This window comes from Dama dama, chromosome 4, assembly GCF_033118175.1.
Source record: "Dama dama isolate Ldn47 chromosome 4, ASM3311817v1, whole genome shotgun sequence".
NCBI lineage: Eukaryota > Metazoa > Chordata > Mammalia > Artiodactyla > Cervidae > Dama > Dama dama.
Window position 1 is genome coordinate 50,914,732 of NC_083684.1, and position 21,941 is coordinate 50,936,672.

The following is a 21,941-nucleotide window of genomic DNA, read 5'->3' on the forward strand; positions in this document are numbered from 1 at the left end:
CTAAGAAAGGAAAGCCCAGAGGTGGTGTTTAGCTAGTGGTACAGTTTAAAGGCACTACTCTGGAGCGTGCCCATGGTCACACCAGCTTGCCCAGAAATGCTGTCACTCTTGGCAAAGAACTGGGAATTCCTTCTCCCAGGCAACGTTTACTGAGTACCTACTATGTGCCAGGCTGTGTTCTAGAAACTGGAGATAACAGCCTGGAACAAACAGCCCCTGAGTTGTAGGAAACAAAGGGGCTCATGAAAAAAAACCAAGATGATGATGCCCAGCACCAAATAAAAGCACAGTCAGTGTGAGCTGGTTTATTACTATCATGCAGACACAAGTGTGTTTTTAAAGAAGACTTGCTGGCCTGGAGTCCTAAGGTGACACCCACCTCGTAGGAGCTGTGAACTCCCAGTCCCCTTCAAAGCGCCCCCTACCCTTCAGGTGGGGGCTTCCCTGAGGCCAGCTCAGAGAACTGGGCCTAGGGAGGAAGGGTGGGGAAGGGGAGTGGGGAAGGTCTCTCAGAGGTTTGAGTTGTTGTGGGCTACAAGAGCTGACACAGATGGGGCTGGAGCTCAACTGCTCAGATGTTTTGGCAGCTGTTCAGAGGGTTCCAGGTGTCCCCCACCTCCACCCCTGCTCTAGCGGGTACGGGGATGATTTGAAGGCAGCGGTCCTTCTAATAGTAGAGTTCCTGGTCCCACCAGCCTGGGGGGGAGAAAGAGAGAAAAGAGACTCAGTGCTGGGGGTTTCGGGTGATTATGTGGGAGCCAGGGGCTCAAAGGTGATAGCTCAGTGGTGGTTTCATACGGCAGGTCAAGGGTTTAGAGGTCAAGTACTGGAAATCAAACGTCAAGGCAGCAGCTCTAAGAAAGTTTCAGCCCTCCATCCCCAGGCCTCCAGGTTCCACACTCACTTCCTGGGCAACAGCGGACTCCAAGTTTCCGGATCTCATCATAGACAAAGATGAGCAGGCCAAAGGGCATGGGGACCAGCCACCACTGGTACCTGAAGGCACAGGCAAGATGGCAAGGTCAAGGCTACCCCCAGGTCTGTGTCCTGCAGGCCCACCCGATGCCCACAGCTCACAGCCCCTCACCGAATGGGCATGAAGTTGAAGATGTTGGGCATGCCAGGGCAGTAGCACAGGAAGCAGCCGATGCAGACCTGGAACACGATGGCAATCACCAGGATCCTGTTCCTGCAGGTGGGGCAGGGTGGGACAAAGACAGGCCAGGAGGAGATGGGGACCAGATGGACACCAGGGAGCTGGGTCAGAGGGGGTCAAATAGCAGCTGCAGGGAGATGTTCTAAACACCGAACCCTGGCGTCCCCCACTGGACACTGGCCCTACACCAGGAGTGATCAGTATCACCCCTTTAGCTGATGAAACATGGAAGAGCCAGTTGAGATGCACGGGGTGGGAGCTCTTGGCCAGCTATTGATAAGAAACATTAGCACCTGGCCCCGGCACATCCAGTGCTGGGGTCTGCTGGCTGAAGCAAGCCCTGGTCAAGACCTCCTGGGGCTCGGAGGGCAGGGTGGGGGGTGGGGCTGTGGCCGGCTGGGGACACCTGAAGAAGCCCTGCTGGAAGGCAGAGAGGCGGCGTGTCTTGCGGATGAGCACGTCAGCGATCTGGCACATCTCGATGCTGATGAAGAACACGGTGTAGCAGGTGTACTGCTGGTACAGGCGCTGCCCGAACGTCTGTGGACCCAGAGGAAACAAAAGCAGCCTGAGCCCAGGCGGAGAGCCTCTGCAGCCAGCCGGGCACATGGGGCCTGGGGCCACGAGCCCCTCGATACTCTGTCCCTTGTGTCAGACGCTGGGGCGGGGACAAAGGAGAGATGCAGGATCTGCCAGGTTTGCAGGACCCCAGAGTGGAGGGCCTAGAAACCTGGTCTGGTGAGCTTAGATGTCAGTGCCTGGCCAATTGGTAGGTCAGGTCAATGGCCTTCATAATGAAAGGAGGGATGCAGGATTTCCTGGGCACCCTAAAGGGAGCACCTGGGAAAAGGGAATTCGAACCCTGAGGCAGGGTACACAAAGTTTGGTGACTCCAGGACCCGGGAAGACAGCAAACGTGAGCCAGACGGGCCTTTGAGGAATGCGGCACAAGCCACATTTAGAGGCGGCAGCCACGGTTCATCAGTCCATGTCTTCAGTGTAACTATGTCTATACACACCACTCATTGTGTAAGGAACAATTACTATGCTCCAGGTACCAAGTGTTTTGCATGTATTATCTCACTGAATCCTCCCAATAATCCTATGAGGTAGATTGGTGGTATTCAAACTTTGACATACATCAGAATCCTCCAGAAGAACTGGTTAAAATGCGGGCCCCACCCCTAGAGTTTCTGACCCCAGAGGTCTGAGGGAAAAACTGAGATTTTTCAAACAAGTTCCCAGGTGTTGCTGATGCTGCTGGTCTGGGGACCACAGTGTAAAAATCAGTAAGGTGAAAGTCACCGAGATAAGACATGAGCATGCTGTCCACTTTAGAGGTGGGAAAACTGAGGCACAGAGAAGCAAGTGACTTCGCCCAGTGTCACACAGCTGTGAGGAGCAGTGGCAGACAATGAACCCAAGCAGTCTGGTTCCAAGATCTATTTTCTTAACACAACAGTAAATGTTCAGGGGGAATGTCCTGATCTGTCACTCCACAGAGCAAAATAAACATACCTGCCAGCCAGATCTAGCCTCTCTGTGTGCCAGCTTTCACCTAAGTCAGCCACACATGCAAATACTCTGTGTAAATCATGCTGCTGCAGGGAAAATAACAGGGTACTGGGGGGCAGGGCGGGATCCTGGTTCCACACCTGAGATGATGTCTTGCTATCAGGGCGGAGAGATGACCCACTTGCAGCTAGGGTCATCAGAAATGAGAGTTTGGAGCTCGAGACTGTGGTGGGAAAGACCCCAGAACTGGCAAACAGCTTGGGTGTCCGGGAGGCTCTGACTGAGCTCAGTCATGCATGGAAGAGTGAATGTGGGCCATGCTCAAGGCAGGTGGCACTGGAAACTCAGAGGATGGGGGCAGGGACTCACCCACTCCTGGCCATAGCTGTCCTGCAGATCTTGGAGGTGGTGGTCCTCCCACTGCGGCCGCAGTCCCACACACAGCAAAGGGAACCAGCCCTCCTGGGCCATGGCCGTGAAGTAGTCAGTGAAGCCAGCGAATGACTGGATGGCACCTGGAGGAGAAGCAAGGAAACACAGGGAGACAGAGATGGAGAGACAGAGTCAGGAACACACAGAAATAGTAGCATGAAGACAGACAGAGAACACTCCAAGAGAGATCGACAGTGACACAAGAGACAGTCCACAGGGAGAGGCGGGGACAGACACACACCCAGAGAACCCGAAAAAGACAGGAGGCAATGACCCAGAGGCAAGGTCAGGGAGAACGAGGCCAGAGACAGAGGAGGGACCCAGGGGACCACAGAGGCCATCGTGTATAGACAAAGACTCAGAGAACGACAGACACCCAGGATCAAAGGCAGACACCAAGATCCAGAACAAGGCAAAGCCCCTGGTAGAGACTCCACGGTCGGCGAGCGGTCCCGCAGGATAGCACTGCACCGCCCCACCCCGCTCCCATGGGCACACACCAATCTGGAAGTAGGAGTAAGCAGCCAGGGGTTCATTGACCAGTCGGTCCCGCTTTGGGTTCCGTGGACGCAAGTGCATGATGTCACTCTCAGCCTTCTCGTATGCCAGGGATACTGATGGGAACTGGCCAGGAGTGGAAAGAACCAGGGTTGGCAGTTTGCCTGGGCCCCCGTCCCTGACTCTTTGGACCCCACTTCCTCTCTGCAGTGGACAGGGACAGAACTGAGGTTAGGAGGTGAGACCCACAGTGATCACACAGTCACACCTGCCTGGACAGCCTGAGTCCAGCTGGCCCTTTTCCACATGTGTGTCCACATCTGCCCTGGTGTCCATCTCCATGGGAACATCTGTGTTTATCTCTGCTATTGTGTGTTCCCTCTGTCTCTGTCTCTGTCTCTGTCTTTCTCCCTTCCTCCTCCTCTCTGTTTCTTCTCTGGGCTCCTCTGGTCTTGATGGCTTTCCCTGTTGCATGTTCTGTCTCTCTCCGTCCCTTACTTTCTTGGTTTTTTTCTTGTTGTTGTTCCTGTCTCTTGTCTCGTGCTGTGATTATGTCTCTGTGTTCCTGTCTCTTTATCTCTCTTTGTCACTATCTCTGCATCTCTTCTGTCTCTCTGTGGTCTCCTCCTTGTCCCCTACCCGTCTGTTTGTGGCCTCAGAGTGGCAGCAGTGTACTAACCGAGGACAGAGGCTTGGGGCACCAGCCTGCCTGGGCTTGAATTAGCTGTCTGACCTGGGGCAAGGCACTCAAGCTGTCTAAGCTTCAATTAGCTCATTGGTAAAATGGGGATGATGAAATAAAACTCATCTCATAGAGTAGTTATGAGGACAAAATGAAGTAATTAACATATACCTGGCCCAGAGCAAGCATTGTGTAAATGCTGTCAAATAAATCTGTGACATGACCATGCATCTGGCTGTATTCGTGGCTGTATCTGAGGCTCTTTTCTGTCTGTCTGCCTTGAGGTCTATTTGACACTGTTTATCTGTCCATCTCTGCTGGGGAATGTCTGTCTGCAATCCAAGCTTAGCCAGATGGCTGTGTCTGTTAAAATCTCTGAGTGTCCATATCTGAGTCCATGTGTATCTTTGAGTCTGTCCATGCCTACCTAAGTGTCCACCTGTGTGTCTATGTCTGTAATTCTGTCCATGGCTATCTTCCTGCCTTCCTGTGTGTCCACACCTGGCTGTCTGTTGTACACACATCTGTATCACTCTGAGTCCAAGACTGTCCGTGACGGTCTCTATCATGCCTGCCTGTGGGCATATGTCTCTGGGCACTGTATGGGTGGGGGCATCGGGGCCGTAGACTCACGATGTCAGTACAGAGTTCTATGAAGAGGATGGTGATGCATCCGAGCGGCAGGGGCACACTGACAGTGATATAAATGAGATACGGTGTCAGCTCAGGGATGTTCTTGGTCAGCGTGTAGGCGATGGACTTCTTCAGGTTGTCAAAGATCAGTCGGCCTGTGGGGGGACAGCAGGCACCTCAGTCTCCCCCTAACCCATTTCCTCCCACACCCACACTGCTGGCCTCCATCTCTGATCTGGCTCAGACCCTGCTCCACGCCTGTCACAATGGAGGCGAAGTTGTCATCAAGCAGGATCATATCCGCTGCATTTTTGGCAGCATCCGAGCCGGCAATGCCCATGGCCACACCGATGTCGGCCTTCTTCAGGGCTGGGGAGTCATTCACACCATCTCCTGTCACGGCCACGATGGCACCCTGCAAGCAGTGAGTACAAGTGGGAGGGTGGTCAAGACAGGGTAGCCCAGGGCCAGCCCAGCCCATCTGCCCGCCTTCATCATCAGGGTCGCACCAGTCGCTGGCAGCTCTCCACAATCACCAGCTTCTGCTGGGGACTGGTACGAGCGAACACCATCTCAGGGTGGGTCCGCAGTGCCTCGACCAGTTCTGATGGGTCCATGTCCTTCAGCTGCATGCCATTAATCACACAGGCACGGGCATCCCTAGAAAGGGAGGTGGGAGGACATCAGTGGGGCCTCAGTCCATGTGGGGTGTGAGAAGAACTACAAGGAGGACATAAGGGGGCTTACTTCCGGTTAACCTGGTCCACGGGCACACGGAGGCGGGTAGCGATGTCCTCCACTGTCTCACTGCCTTCTGAAATGATGCCCACGCTGGCTGCAATGGCCTTGGCTGTGATGGGGTGGTCACCTGTCACCATGATCACCTGAAGGAGGAACCAGCAGACCCCTGACCCCTTCAGATTAACCCACTCTCCCTGTCTGCCCCAGTGGGCATTCCTCAGCCACAGTGATCGGTTCAAGGATGAACAGGTAACTGAATGTGGAATAACTGCCAAAGATGCACTCTTTTTTTGGTGTGATGGCTAAACAGGTGGGATGTTATTTAGTTGGAACTGCTGGGTGGTGGTCAACTTTGCCCACCAAAATGGAGGACTGCTTGAGAATAAAGCCAGCAGAGAGAAAAGCAGAGCTGAGATGTGGAGAAAGGCAAATTCCTAAAGACACTGAACTCCTGGATCCAGCTATACCCAAACCTTCATTCCCCAGAACTTTTCAGCTCTTGAACCAATGTCTTCCTTTGTGGTTCAAGCTGTTTTCAGGTGGGTTTCTGTCGCAGGGTTGCTCATCCTCAAATACTGTCACCCTTTGTTCTCACCCCTGCCTGGCCCTCTCCCCAGGGGCATACCCGGATGCCTGCTGTGCGGCACTTGAGCACAGCATCAGGAACAGTGGCCCGGGGTGGGTCTATCATGGATACGAGTCCCGCAAAGCACAGGCCACTGGTTGGAAAGTTCATGGCCTCCACGTCAAAGGCGTAGCCATGTGGGTAGTCCTTCTCACTCAGGTAGAGCTGGCAGAAGCCTGACCAAAAAACAAGGAAGTCAAACAGGAGTCCTGGGTGAACCCTTCCATAGCAAAACCAAATGATGAGTAAAATAACCACGTCTTGCACCAAGCATCTGTGAATGCCTGACCCTGTGATGAATCCTTCATTCACAGTACACTTAGCCCTCTGTATCCAAAACTTCCACATTCACAGATTTAACCAACTGCAGATCAAATATATTCCCAAAAAATCTCCAGAAAATTCCAGAAAAAAACCTGAGTTTGCCACACGCTGACAGCTACCTGCATAGGTACATCTTACCTAGTACATTAGGCACTCCAAGTAATCTGGAGATGATTTTAAGTATACAAAAGGAAGTGCATAGGTTATATGCAAATACTACACCATTTTACATGAGGGATTTGAATGCCTGCAGATTTTGGTATCTATGGGGTAATAAGGGTGTGGAGGGAATGTGGTGGGTGTCTTGGAAGCCGTCCCCCATGAACACTGAGAGACAACTGTGTTGGAATCCATCCCCACAACCACTCTGGGAGTTACTAGCGTCCTCATCTTGCAAATGAGGAAACGGGCTTGGAGAAGGGACTCTTCTTGCCAGAGGTCACACACCAAGCAAAGTGGAAGATCCAGGGGTTATGAAGGTTTAAGGAAGCAAGACAAAACTTGGGAAGGGGTCAGAGGTCAGGACAAAGATTGGGGAAAACCCTGCGTTGAGGCAGAGACAGAAGAAAGTCAAAAGGTCTGGAGGAGGATGCTGAAAGGCAGAGGAGAAAGAAAACAAGGGCTGGGCATCGGGTGTGGCAAGAGTTGGGGAGAATCAAGGGATCACAGGTTGAGTCAGGAGAGGTAAGATCCAGGTGAGGACAGGTTGGGTGGAGGCAGGCATTGACGACAGGGATCAGGACTGAGATAGGGAAAGTCAAAGTTGAGAGGGTAGACTGGGGCAGGTCAACTTGTCAAACAAGGATGGGAAAGGTCAGGGCTAGGGCTGGCCCAGAAGGTTGGGCAGGGTCTAGGGTCTCACCCAAGACGCGTTCGCCCAGGCCTCCCAGGCTGAGGTAGGCAGTCTGGAAGGCCTCGCGCCATTGCTCATCCAGTGGCAGCTCCTGGCCCTTGATGAGGATGGAGCTACAGCGCTCCAGCACGCGCTCGGGGGCGCCCTTCATGACAAGCACGTGCCTCGGGTCTCGCGGGTCCTCCAGCGTGTGGATGGACAGCTGTGGGCGGAGGAAGAGGCGGGGTTGTGGGCGAGGTCAAGGGGGAGAGGGGGGACTTGGGGAACTGAGGGGCTAACAGCGCCCAAGCGCTGCGGGAGCAGCCTTTGGTGGGTCAGGGAGAGACTGAGCGTGAGGGGCTCGCTTGCTGGGCAGGTCCTTGGTAGAGGCTGAGGGTTGGGGAGGGCCTACCGGCCTGGATAAGGGCCTGGGCGTGGGGAACGTGCAGAATTTAGGTCGGAGTTGGACTGGGGCGCGATTTGGATTGAGAGCTTCTCCGCACCGAGGGCCTGACTGCTGAGAGCTGGCGGAGCGCCCGGGCCCTTGTTCGGCTGTGGCTGTGTAGAGGGAGGGGCCTGAGAGTGAAGGCCGGCCGCAGGCCAGCCCGGAATGTGGGTGGGGCCCTCGGTGGGCGGGACTTGTGGTGGGCGGGACTGGACCGTGGGCGGGGCAGGCCGCGGTGGGCGCACACCTGGAACTTGTTTGTAGAGTTGAAGGGGATCTCGCAGACTTTGGGGAAGCGCTCACGGTAGCCCATGGAATTGCCCAGCGTCAGCTCGGAGAACTTGAGCAGCGCCGTCTCCGACGCGTCCCCGATCACGATGCGCTGGGAATGCGGGCGGTGTCAGGGGCGAGCCGAGATGCACCACCAGTCTCCCGGGACCCCCAGGCTTCGTCCCCCGACTCCCCTGAGCGCCCGCGGCTCTCACCTTGGGCACCGGCACTGCGTCCTGGCCCGACTTGAAGGCAGCACGGTTACACAGGGTGAGCACACGGCACAACGCCCGCCACGTCTCCGAGGATTGGTCAAATGTCTGCCCTGGAGGCCAGGCATCCAGGCTGGGGCTGCGAAGGGGCTCTCCCGTACCAGAATCGAGTCCCCCAGCCCCCTAGATTCAAGACTGAATCCCGGCCTGGGTGGGACCCACACACCTCCACATGCCCCGGGGCGGAACTTTCTCTCCAGACCCAGTATCAAGTCTCTTAGGAGACCCAGTAAATATCAAACCTCTTCACAGACCCGGAGCTTAGCCACCCAGGACCCAGCCTTTGCCTGATGACTGCTGGAGCCCCTTCTCCAGGAATGCAAAGCCCTCCCCAGGCTCCATTCATTAACTTCGGTGCTCCCTTCTAGATCTCCACCATCTACCAGATCCCGCCCAGCTACCGTCCCCCACCCCCACCCTCACACCTGACTGGTCTTCTGTAGTGTCTGCGGAGTGGATGTGGTTGTCGAACCACAGATGGGACACAGTCATGCGGTTCTGAGTGAGGGTCCCTGTCTTGTCAGAGCAGATCACCGAGGTGGAGCCTAGTGTCTCCACCGCCTCCAGGTTCTTGACTACACAGTTCTTGCTGGCCAGCCGCTTGGCTGTCAGGGACAGGCACACCTGGGGGAAGGGTAGGGAATGCAGGCATGAGGATCAAGCCTGGCTCCCCGCCCCACCTCCCTCCTTTCTCAGCACTGGGTATCCTTTACCCCAACCACAGTATGCAGCATTAAACCGCCACAGTACTGCATACACAACATCCCCCCTGCAAAGACTAGGCTTTTTCTTGCCTCCAAACTTTTGTCCACTCTGCTTTCCACTTGGGATGCCTCCCCAGTCTGTCCAGATAAATGTAGCCAGGCCCCTCTCTTAGCTGTCCTAGCTGAGGTTCTGTAATTTCTTATCAGCACAATCAAAGTAAGAAAACTAACATTCCCTAGGCCTCCTCTTGGACTGGCCCAGGACTGGGTGCTCACTATGGAAGGCTGCCCACAGCAGCCTTCGACACCCAGCCTCAGCCTCCTCCTGTCAAAGCCCTTCCCTGTTCATCTCTGAGTGTTGGGTGTGTGGCACAGGACCCAGCCCAGAGCAGCCCCAGTGGGTGTTTGCTGTATGGATGGGACAGGTGGAGAGATGGGGGTGAGGAGGAGGAGAAGAGGTGAAGGAGGATGGATGGACAGATAGGGAGAGGACACAGGGAAGCCTGGATGATCGGAAAGACAGATGGACAGGGCTCTCAGCTCACTGTATGGTTCCTCTGCATCCCCAGCTCACCGTGACAGTGGCCAGCAGCCCCTCAGGCACATAGGCTACCACGATGGCCATGAAGAAGACCATGGCCCGCAGGAAGGTGTAGCCGATGCACATGGCCACTATGAAAAATGTGCCACCAAAGAGGATGGCCAGGCCTGCGATGATGTCCACAAAATGTTCAATTTCGATGGCGATGGGCGTCTTCTCATTTTCTACTCCTGAGGCCAGTGATGCGATGCGCCCGATGATGGTGCGGTCGCCCGTGTTCACCACCAGGCCCTGGGCGGTGCCTGTAGTGGGGCCAAGAGGGTAACTCAGCGTCAGGTGAGCGGCACTGGGGTGGGCGTGGGGGGCACGTTGCAAAGCAGCAGCGTGAACCAAGGAGGGCAGTCATGGAAGGCACTGGAGGCAACAGGGGGAGCTAGAGAGGCGGCATGACCAGAGAGGCAGCAATCACATCAAGTGGGGAGTCAGTGGGTCTCAGAATGAAGCAGAAGGGGGCAGTGGAGGCAGCAAAGGGCAGCGCGGAGGCAGTGCAGTCAGCCGGACGGGTGGGTGGGGAGCTCACAGACCCTCGAGGCACATGGTGGAGAAGAAGGCAATGTTGCGGGTCTCCAGGGGGCTGTCATGGGTGCACTCGGGTGAGCGGGTCTGCGGCTCAGACTCTCCAGTCAGCGAGGAGTTGTCCACCTTGCAGCCCTGGGCCTGGAGGATGCGGATGTCGGCCGGCACTCGATCCCCGCCTTTCATCTCTACCAGGTCGCCCACCACCAGCTGATCTGCATTGATCTGGAACTTGTCCCCGTCTCGGATGACAGTTGCTTGCTGTGGGACCAGAGCACCAGAGTTGAGGGGGGCAGGGAGCAGGGGTGGAAGTTGCCGCGTGCAGTGGGAAGGTGGGGAGGTGAAAGCGGGGAGAGGTGAGGACCTGTGGGGAGAGCTGGGGGCAGGGAATGAGGGGCCGGCTGGGCCTGATGGGAGAAGCCATGGAAAATGCCAGTGGCTGGGGGCTGGGGACCCACCTGGGGGACGAGGTTCTTGAAGCTGGCGATGATGTTGGTGCTCTTAAACTCCTGGTAGTAGCCAAAGCAGCCGGTGACCACGACCACGGCGATGAGGGCCAGCGCCAGGTACAGCTAAGGGAGGCGGAGAGGGGTGGGGAATGACCAGGGGCTGGAAGCTCCCTGCCTGAGGCCACTGCCTGCTTTCTGGTCCCCCTGGTGATTTCCTCCAGGGTCACCTCCATGGTTTTCCCCACTCTACTAGGAAGCCTCAGGCACTATTTCCTCTGACCTGTGTTCCTGTCCCCATAAGCGTCACATCCCACATTCAACTGCCCTGTGCTCGCTGTGGGCACAGATCCCACTTCCCTGGCCCCGTCGCCCCATGCCCCTGACTGCGCCCCACATCACCGTGCAGCTTGGTGGCAGTGTTCCCTTTTCCTGTGCCCCCAAGTCTTGCGTTCTGCACCGTCCTCTGCCTCATGCTTCCATGTCCTATGTTCTCTGTGTTCCAAGGTTCATAGTCTGTATTTTCAAAATCCGTGTGCTCCTCCTTGTCCCCGGTGCCCAGCAGTCCCCGTGGCCTCATGTCGCCGCTTCCATGCGTGCTGTCGATCTCATGCGTTATGTTCTGTGTCGCCCACAGCGTCCCAGGTCCCAAATTCCGGGTCCTTGTGTCCTCTGTCCCCACACGTCTATGTACCCTTGAGTCCCCATCCTGTGTCACATGTCCTATGACTTTCAATCCTCTGTCCAGTGTCACATGTCCCAGGGCCCCCCTGTCCCTTGTCCTGACCCTGTCTCGTATCCAATGTTCTCTTGCCCTGCATCTCAATATCCTTCATGTCTGTGTGCTCCATGTCTAATAGCTTACGTGTCTCCATGCGCTGTGTCCTGGGTCTTGTGTCCCCATGCCCCTGCATCCCCATGTCTGAGTCCCAGTGTCCCCTGGGCCCTCTGTCCTTGGTCTGTCTCATGTCCTCATGATCTCTGTTTTCCAAGGACTGTGGGTTGTTTTTTTTTTTTTTTCATTTTAAAGTCTTCATTGAATTTGTTACAACATTGCTTCTGTTTTATGTTTAGGATTTTGGGCCCTGAGGCATGTGGGATCTTAGCTCCCCAACCAGCGATCGAACCCGCACCCCCGGAATTAGAAGGTGAAGTCTTAACCCCTGGATGGCCAGGGAAGTCCCTTCCCAGGACCATATCTTAATTGTTGCATGCCTATGTCTTCCTCCCTATGTCCTCCATCTCTTCGACACAGACTCCCCTACATCCCCTGTGATCTTGGGTCTGTCTGTTAGCCCAGTGTCCTTCAGCCCGCACGACCCATGTCTTAGAGCTGTTTTTCCATGTCTCTAGATCCCCATCCTATGTCACTTATATCCTGAGTCGCATGCTGAATGTCCTCTGTCCCCCAGGTCCCTGTGTCCCAGGTCTGGCTCCCAGCACCCGCCACTCACATTGTCGTCTGTGGTGAGGTCGCCCTCGCTGGCCTGGATGGCAAAGGCGATGAGGCAAATGGCAGCGGCCACCCACATGAGGCACTGCAGACCGCCCGCCAGCTGCCGCGCGAATTTGACATACTCGGGGGTGCCCCTCGGCGGCCTCAGAGCATTGGGCCCATCCCTCAACAGCAGCTCAGCAGCCAGGCTGGCAGACAGGCCCTGGGGATGGGCGGGGTGGGGTCGTGGTGGTCACCAAGGGCTCTCCTCTCATTAACAAGAGCTCTTCTGCCTCTGTCTCTTTCACCCCCCTCCTGCTCCCTCTCTGTCTCTTCCTGCTGTCTCTGTCTCTCTGTTTCTTTTTATCTGCCTCTCTTATTTGTCCCTTTCTGTTTGGCCTTTTCTTGTCTTCTTTTGACTGCACTTTGCAGCATGTGGGATCTTAGTTCCTCAACCAGGGATCAGACCCATGCCTCTTGCATTGGGAGCACACAGTCTTAGCCACTGGACCACCAGGGAAGCCCCTGATTGGCCCTTTCTAATGTTCTTCTCTCTCTCCCCTTCTCCTTCCCTGCACCCACCTCTCTCGGCCCCAGCTCACCTTGGTCGCACTGGTGCGGTATTTCTGTTCCAGCTCCGGCACTGACAGCTGGTGGTCATTCTGCATGGAGGGGGCACCACACTCACTTTCTGTCTCTCGGGCCCCCACCCTTGCCCTCGCCCTCGCCCAGCCCCACCCAGCCCCTGCTCACAATCTCCATCTCCTTCTTCATGTTCTCCAGCTTTTCCTTCCTCTTGCCCCCTCCACTGGCCGCCTTCTTCTTGCTCATCTTGGCCGCCATGTCCCCACCAGGGCCAGGACCCAGCTCTACCTGGTGCAGCTCGTAATTCTCCTGGAGAGACGGGGGGAACAGAGAAGGCATCAGATCCCACTAGAGCCCTGCCTCCAACCTCCACCCCCCACCCCTGACCACACTCACTGCCTTCCCCATGGTGCCCACTGCAGTGCCCTCCTTTGTTGAGACCGAGCCCGGGGTCTGGACAAGCCTTGATATACCCAGGGAGGTAGGGGGGTGGAGCAGGACAGGCTTGATTACAGCTGATTATGGGGCTCCTTGGGGTGACCTCTAGGCCTGAGCAGCTCGGGCCTTTCCTACCGGGCTGCCCTACCAGCCCAGACCCCATTGCAATCTGTTTCTGTGATCAGGGGCCCACTGGGAAAAGCCGTCCTGATAACAAGAGGAATAGCAAAAACATAAGGTGCTCATTACGTGCCCAGCACTGTGCTAAGGGCTTTCACATATTAGCTTGTTTAACCTCACAACTACCCTTTGAGGTGAGTGCCATTCTCACCTGCCTCCCACTTACAGATCAGGAGACAGGCACAGGGGGGTGAAGTCACATGTCCCCACATCCTACAGGATGTGAGAGGTAGGACTCAGAAGCAGGCAGCTTGACTGCAGAGTGTCTGTCCTATTTTAAGCCGAATAGCAGGCGCTGGACCCCTGGGTGTGTGGGGGTCACAAGAGTGGCTCTAATGGCTGTCCTTCAGGGAGCACTTATCCTGTGCTGGGTCAGCCCTGTGTGCTTGGCTCGAATGTTTCCTTAGCTCCTCAGAACCGCCCCATGAAGCTTATTAGCTTCTCTTATTCTCTTATTAGCCCCCATTGTACCGGTGGGGAAACCGAGCCACAGAGAGATCGCAGACTTTGCCTGAGGTTGCAATGATTTAGTAACAGGGACCGGATTCCAGGCCAAGCTTGACCCTGGAGCCCGGCTCTCATAGGCGCTCACCAATGAAAACACCCCAACTTCACAGCAGCAGTGCTAAGCATGGGCCAGTATTGAGCACACGGGTCCCTGCGAGAAATTCCTGTGAAGGCAGCAGTATTATTCCCATCATACAGAGGGGGGAACTGAAGCTCAGAGGACCCCAGAGGCCTGCCACCCTCCAGCTACAGCCATCACAGCCCTCACTCACTGCCCTGTCTTCACCCCAACCTGCCCAGGTGGGAACCACAATGCAAAGTGGGGAAGGGAGTTTTAGAACTTGGCGCTTGGTACCAGGTGTGAGGTTTGGAGACCCCCCATCAAAACCTCCCCAGGCAGGGACCTCCATGGGAAGCCGTGAGGGCTGCCCTGGTGGGATAGCAGGTCCTCGATATTCTCCTGCTTGAGCCTCACAGTGTCTCCAGGGGCATGTGTGGGTAGATCTGATAACTGCCTTGGCGATGTCCTTCTCTTCTGGGCTGGGTCACCTGGGAGCAGTCAGAACCCCTCACCGCCCCTTCCACTTGGCTGCAGGAAACCCCAAGAGAGGAGGCAGGGCCAAAGTCACACTCACTCACTCACTGGGTACTTTTCTCTCTGAGTCACACGTGTAAAGTGGCTTGTGTTACTACTCCCTGCTTACAACCCTCCACAGGCTTTCCTTCACACTCAGACTGAACTCTGAAATCATTCCTGTAAGACCTGGCCCCGGATCACCTCTCCCAGTTCAGTCTCTACCGCTGTGCTTTGTACAGGCCAAGGTCATTTCTGCCCCAGGGCCTTTGCACTTGCAGCTCCTTCTCCCTAGTACACTCTTCCAATCAGTCAGTCATGTCTGGCTCTTTGCAATTCCATGGACTGTAGCCCACCAGGCTCCTCTGTCCATGGGATTCTCCAGGCAAGAATGCTGGAGTGAGTAGCTGTTCCTTCTCCAGGGGATCTTTCCGACCCAGGGATTGAACCTGGGTCTCCTGCATTGAAGGAGCTGAGCCACCAGAGAAGCCCTTCTTTTCCTCAGATATCAACTGACTTTTTCTCCCCTCCAGGTCTCAAATCATATGTCACCTCTTCAGAAAGTCCTCACATATAATACGGCATCCCCACCAGGCTCCATCCCCTTACCCTGTTCACTCACATGTTTAATACAACCTGACATTGCATCTTATTTGTTTGGTGTCATCAGTGTCCGAGTGGAAGGGACTTGGCTGTGTTTGCTGCTGTATGCACAGCACCCGGAAAGGTGATCTCAGGCACCCAGTAGATGCTCAACAGACACTGTTGGATATTGAACAGGATTTATATCTTTGAGTGGTTGGGAACATTCACTAACAAACCTGGAGCACCAGCCAGGTTCTCAGGAAGTCTCATCACTGGGAACGCCTCTGGAGTCCCCTCGCTGTGTGCAGGGCTGGGAGCAGACAGGCAGGCTCATCTGTGTCGATTAGGGAAGCCCACAACCTAAGTCAGGTGCAGAGACAAGGCGCCATCACGGGCAGCAGAGGGCTGACCCGAGATATGGTGCAGACCCCCATCAAAATTCAGGGACTGCCTTTCTCTGGTCCCTACCTCGTTTGTATTTCTCATTTCTTAGTTGTATTATGTTCGTTTTCAATGATTTTAAATATTTTAGACTTACAAGCCACAGGGATAGTAAAATGAACTCCTGCTTACGTTTCCCCTAAATTTAATGACTTGACCATATCTGCGCTAGACAGATGATATAAATAGATAGATAGATAGATTTGTTATTGCTGTTCAGTTGCTAAGTTATGTCCAACTCTCCACAACCCCATGGACTCCAGCACACCAGGCTTCCCTGTCCTTCACCATCTCCCAGAGTTTGCTCAAATTCATGTCCACTGAGTCAGTGATGCTATCTAACCATTTCATCCTCTGCTTCCCTCTTCTCCTTTTGCCTTTGGTCTTCCAAGCCATAGATATTAATAAATAGATAGCCACCTGATGCGAAGAGCCAACTCATTAGAAAAGACCCTGATGCTGGGATAGATTGAAGGCAGGAGGAGAAGGGGACAACAGAGGATGAGATGGTTGGATGGCATCACTGACTCAGTGGACATGAGTTTGAACAAGCTCCTGGAGATGGTGAAGGACAGGGAAGCCTGGCATGCTGCAGGCCATGGGACTGCAAAGAGTTGGACACGAGTGAGCAACTGAACAACAACAAGATAGATGATAGGTTTTTTTAAAGTTTTGGCTGAATCCCTGACTCACTTGAGAGTAAGTTGGAAACAGGATACTTGTTATCTATAAATACTTGGGCATGCGTCTTCTATGAACAAGGGCACTTTCTTACATAACCACAGTCCCCGATCAAATTCAGAAACTAATGTGGATATGACATTATTAACTGATTTAGAGAATTTATTTGAATTTCCTCGGTTTTCCTGCTTATGTCTCTTTCTTGGTCTAGGACCCAATCCAGAACCAGACTTTGCGTCTAGCCATCCTGGCTCCCCACTCCTTCAGTCTGTGACATTCCCCCAGTCTTTCCTTGCCTTTCATGACCTTAACATTTTGGAAGAGCATCTCTGTTATTGTGCAGAATTTCCCTTGGTTTGGGTTGGCCGATGGTTCCTCGTGGTTGGCAGGAGCACGGCAGCGATGTTTGTGTTCTCTGAGTATCATGTCAGGGCGGGCTTTATTTTTGAGTTTTCAAGCAGCCTGGAATGGGTCAGACATTTGGGGGATATCAAGAGGTTTAGGGAATGACCAGAGGGCTGTTCTATGGTCTTTTTATTTTCTATGTGGCAGTTGCGGGCTGGCACTCAGCTGGACCAGTGATTCAAGTAGTGGAAACAGCCACTGTCTGAGCCCCCAGACCTCCCACACCCATCCCAGCCCGACCTTGCTCCAGCCCCATGGCCTCGTCCATTCTGACTAGTCAGTGTCCTGTTAATTTTTTTTTTTTTTTTACAAGCCCCCTGCTTACACAGTCTTCAGCTGGTACTCAAGCTCTGCATCTTTGGCGGCGGGGGGCAGGGCACGGTCTTTGCTTGTGCATTTATTCTTTCATTGTGTGTCCAAGCAATCCTAACCCTGTCTCCGCGGTGGACAGGCAGGTGCCCCAGGCAGGATCTGGATAAAGTGGGAGGTGTACCAACATTGGCACCTGGAGCGGTGCCCAGGTGGATTGTGCCATGTGGGGAGGGGACAGGCAACTCCCAGCACCACTCAGGGGCAAAGACTTCTCTCAAGAATGTCACAAAGCGTGACATGATCCATCTAGCACAGGGAGCAATTTCCCTGAACCTGGGGCACATGGGGCAATAGAGACTTTTTGAGAATAATTAATGTTCAGAATTGAACATTTTTTCCTAACTATCAGAGAAGACAGACTATTAAATGAATGGCAAATATTTGAATGGGTTTTTATGGGCTTCCATGGTGGTTCAGATGGTAAAGAAACTGCCTGCAATGCAGGAGACCTGAGTTAGATCCCTGGGTTGGGAAGGTACACTGGAGGAGGACATGGCAACCCACTACATATTCTTGCCTGGAGAACTTCATGAACAGAGGAGCCTGGTGGGCAACAGTCCATGAGGTTGCAAAGAGTGGACATGACTGTGCAGCTTTCACTTTCAGGGGAATTTGAACAAGAGTCTCCTAGAATTGTGACCGCACACACTCTTAGGGATTCTGCATCCTACAAGACCTGCTGGGAGCAGACCCCTGGCTGTCCCTCCTTCGTCCCATGTGCCACTTCTGCTTCATGTTTTAAGATGTCTGCTTATCAAAATTGTTATTTCAAGGGAATTCCCTGGCAGTCCAGTGGTTAGGACTCCACACTTTCACTGCAGGTTCGATCCCTGGTCAGAGAACTAAGATCCTACAAGCCAAAAGAAAAAAAAATCAAGACCTTGAAACATACAGTTTTCTCTGCCTGAGACACTCACCTTTCATCCTGCCCACGTTCAACTACCCCTCATCTATCCTGTTCCAGCACAGACGCCCCTTCCTCCAGGAAGTCTTCTGGGACTGCCCGCCAAGCTGGATCAGGTATCCACACTGGGCCCCCACAGACCTCTAGGTTTCTCTATACTAGCCCGAGATCAAGCTGACACTTAATTCCTCCTTCACAAGCCTGACCACTCTGGGCTGTTGCTGTCTGGTGACATTTCCTCTCCCCTCCTCCTCCAGAGGATAGAGTCCCAGATGTCTCGGTCACCACCGTGTGCCTGCACCACCCAGCCCAGAGTCACCCCGGCTGGCCTCAGAGAGTGTTTGTGGAGTGAAAGAGCTCATTGTGACCTTGGTTTTCTGTGTTTGGTCTCTGATAAGATAGTGGGCTCAGCAATGCCCTTCGCCTCCTGGGCAGGTCACCCTTCCCCCACCTGCACCTCCCCCTCCGGCTGGACGCTAGGGGCCCAGCAGGCAGGGACCTTACTTCCCCTTCTTCTTGCAGCTGGCAGAGGAATAGGCAGTGGGTCAGCAAGGGAGGGGCAAGGTCACCCCAGCCCAGCTGAGCTAGCAGCCTGGTCTCCTGGGTTCTGCTCCCCTCCCACCTTTGTACAGATGTGCAAAGGTCAGATGTCCTCAGGGATTCTTTATCCAGGATCTTAAAATCATATCCCGAATCCAGCCATCTCTCCCATCTCTGCTCCCTCTCGGGTTCAACTTCCATCCCTTCCTGCCTGGGTTCTCCGCCTCTGTCTCCCTGCTTTCATCCCCCTGCTCCCATCCCTGTCCCCATATACACAGCCAGAGGGAGCCGGTGTACCCCTGAGTCAGAGCAAGGCCCTCCTGGCTCAGAGCCCTCCCGGGGCTCTACCTCACCCCAGCTGAAAGCAAAGTCCTCACATTGGGGCCTGAGGTCCTGGTGCGCTGTCCTGTTGCCTCCCTGTCCTCACCTCTTCCCCCCGCCCCACCCCCACACCACTCCCCTGACCCCAGCCACACGGTGCCTCAAGCACAATGAGCAGAGTCCTGCCTCCTGGCCTTTGTAACATCAAACCTTGAAACATCAAACCCTTTGCTGTTTCCTCCTCCTGGAATTGGAGGAAGGCATGGCAACCCACTCCAGTATTCTTGCCTGGAGAATCCCCATGGACAGAGGTGTCTAGCAGGCTACAGTCCATGGGGTTTCAAAGAGTTGGACAAGACTGAGCAACTCAGCATGTACGCATGCGTGTCCTGGAATGATTTTCTCCCAGATTCTGCATGGCTCCCTATCTCCCTCCACTGGGTCTTTCTCTCTTTTTTAATATTTATTTATTCTTGGCTGTGTTGGACCTTCGTTTTGTCATGTTGATTGTGTCTGTCGTGTTGTGTCTTTGGTTGCGGTGCACATATTCTCTGGTTGTAGTGTGTGGGCTCTGGAGCATGTGAGCTCAGTAGTTGCAGCTCATGGGTTAGCTGCTCCGAGGCATGTGGGATCCTAGCTTCCCCACCAGGGATCAAACCTAAGCTCCCTGCGTTGGAAGGTGGATTCTTAACTACAGGACCACCAGGGAAGTCCCTGACGGGCTAGGATTTTGGAGGCATCTGAGGTTTGGTCAAGAGAGGGGCTCTATCAGCATTGAATTTTAGGAAGCTGCCCCTGGCTGCTACAAAGAGAGTGAATCAGAGGAGACTAAGGTTAGAAGCCAAGGGAGAAGGCTGAGGAAGGAGCCTGGGGGAAAGGACAAAGGGGGCAGCCAGGAGGAGGGGTGTTCAGGAGGTCCCCTGTGGGGATAGGGGCTGGAGAAGGCAGTGTCCAGGTGAGGCCCAGGGCTCTGGCCTGAGGGGGATGAGGCCGCCCCGGAGATGAGGCCTGGGAGGAGAGGTAGACTCGAGGAAGTGCTCAGATACTGTAGGAACCAGGGACATGCAGGGGATATGACCAGGCGGCTTCGGAACAACAGGGTCTTGGAGCTTACAGGAGAGTCTGGAACTGGAGACTGAGATGAGGGTGTTGTCAGTGTAGAAACTTTTTAAAAATATATTTAATTTATTTGGCTGCCCCAGGTCTTAGCTGTAGCACGGGGGATCTTCTATCTTCATTGTGGCATGTGGGACTAGTCCCCTGACCAGGGATCGAACCCAGGCCCCCTGCACTGGAAACACAAGAGTCTTAGCACCAGACCACCAGGGAAGTTCCCATGGGGAAACTTAAAGCGAGGCTACAGGAGATGAGACAACCTCTGGCAAGGGACGGGGAACAGCAAGGTGGGAAGGGGAGGGCAGGGCCAGGACACAGCCTCTGGGGGCCACACTATTAAAGATGAACGCAGTCGGGGAGGTGTGAGAATCAGGGACGAGGGTGGGATGGAGGATGTGCTCAGGAAGCAAAGGAAAAAGGAGCCCTTTGAAGGGGGTGGGTTCGGCAGTGTCTTGTGTTTCTAAGACCCCCAGTGCCCAGCACAGAGCCTGGCACACGGCAGGTGGCTCACTGTTTGCTGAATAAAGGCATGGCTGGAGGAGTCGAAGGCAAAACTCAAAGATGTTTGATAGAAACCAAGGACTGCGTTTTGTGGCTAGGGCACGCCGACTCCCCTTCCTTTTGCCTGGCAGGGAAGCTTGAGAAAATTAGAGTTAGAAAAGGTAATCTCGGATAGAGAAGTATGCAAATCTCAGAATGGCGTTTAGAAGCCAAGAATGAGGCATATAGTTCTCTTGACCTTCTCGTCTAATTCTGGAAGGAGGGAGAGGGGCAAGGAGCCGGGACATCTTTTTCCAACTTCTAGCCAATCAGAAGAGGAGAATCAACAAGTGGGACTGAACCAGCGTCATCAGGAAAGTAATCTTGTCCAAACCGACTGTCAGCCAATAGGTAAAGAGAAACATGGGGGATGGGGGTCCGTGGATGTCCAGGACACGCCCCTTGCACACGTCAGCCAATCATGAGAGGAGGACAGAAAAAACGATGATGGGGCTGAACCAGCAGCTGGCTGATACAGATTCCTAGACTCTGTACACCTTCTTGGCTTTCCAGCCAATCGGGAGTGGAAGCAGGGGAACAGCTTTGTTTTTGTTATTTTTTCTTTCAGTACTTTGAAAATGTCACACTAGTGTCTCCTGGTTTCAATTATTTCTGATTAGAAGATAATCCTTGGTTGCTAACACTATACTGTATAACTGAAATGTGTTAAATTTGTTAAAAGGGTCAAACAAAAATATTCTGTCACACACACAAAGGTAAATAAATATTGATATGTGACATGATGGATGGGGGGAATCCTTTCATGATATATATGTATATCAAATAATCATGTTGTACACTTTAAATACCTTTTGTCAGCTACACCTCAAATAAAACGGGAAAAATAAAGAGAATAGTTTTAGGTTTTTTTGTACCTTGAAGTTCAGGTGTCTTTTCAGAATTCTCTGGTGGTTCAGTGTTTAGGACTCTGTGCTTCCTCTGCAAGGGGCACGGGTTCCATCCTGGTCAGGAAACTAAGATCCCACTAGCCACAAGGCACAGCCATAAAAAAGGAGAAAGTTCAGTGTCTTTTCTCTGTGGTCACTGAGATGGTTAATTTTATGTATCGACTTGGCTAAGCTATAGTGCCTAGTTGTTTGATGTTACTGTGACAGTGGCTTATAGATGTGGTTAACATTTACAATCAGCTGACTTTAAGTAAAATAGATTACCACTTGTTTTTTTTTTTTTTTTTTTTTTTAGATTACCACTTGTAATGTGTGTGAGTCTCTTCCAACCAGTTAAAGCCTTAAGAGGGACAACTGAGGAAAATTAGAAATTCTGCCTCCAGACTGTATCATAGAAATCCTATCTGAGTTTCAACCCATTGGCCTGCCCTGTGAATTTGGGACTAACAATGGCAACATCGATTCTTATCTGAATTTCCAGGCTGCCAGCCTGCCCTACAAATTTCAGATTTGCCAGTGCCCACAATCATATAAGGGTTTCCCTGGTGGCTCAGATAGTAAAGAATCGGCCTGCAGTACAGGAGACCCAGGTTCAATCCCTGGGTCAGGAAGATTTCCTGGAGAATGGAATGGCTACCCATTCCAGTATTTTTGCCTGGAGAATCCCACGGACAGAGGAGCTTAGCGGGCTACAGTACATGGGATTGCAAAATGTCA

At 53.6% G+C, this 21,941-nt stretch overlaps 1 protein-coding gene across 1 annotated transcript; it reads right to left on the reverse strand.

The window, feature by feature from the left end:
• Positions 1–323: 323 nt before the first annotated feature.
• Positions 324–13,120, reverse strand: ATP4A (ATPase H+/K+ transporting subunit alpha). The gene is made up of 22 exons (XM_061135347.1): positions 13,109–13,120; positions 12,881–13,021; positions 12,730–12,789; positions 12,147–12,350; positions 10,705–10,818; positions 10,255–10,507; positions 9,704–9,972; positions 8,851–9,049; positions 8,369–8,478; positions 8,131–8,265; positions 7,469–7,661; positions 6,283–6,458; positions 5,664–5,800; positions 5,426–5,576; positions 5,163–5,331; positions 4,917–5,071; positions 3,604–3,727; positions 3,041–3,186; positions 1,563–1,696; positions 1,088–1,189; positions 905–996; positions 324–696 (listed from the first exon to the last, which is right to left on the reverse strand). The coding sequence occupies exons 1-22, from the start codon at positions 13,118–13,120 to the stop codon at positions 668–670; spliced, it is 3,105 nt and encodes a 1,034-aa protein (XP_060991330.1). The 3' UTR covers positions 324–667.
• Positions 13,121–21,941: the final 8,821 nt, after the last annotated feature.

What these genes read in the sequence shown, in the direction of transcription:
- ATP4A (XM_061135347.1), bottom strand. An exon ending in ACCGCACCAGTGCGACCAAG is followed by an intron (nt 12,351 to 12,729) that starts GTGAGCTGGGGC and finishes GCCCATCCCCAG; the next exon opens with GGCCTGTCTGCCAGCCTGGC. An exon ending in ACCTCACCACAGACGACAAT is followed by an intron (nt 10,819 to 12,146) that starts GTGAGTGGCGGG and finishes CGCCTCCCTTAG; the next exon opens with CTGTACCTGGCGCTGGCCCT.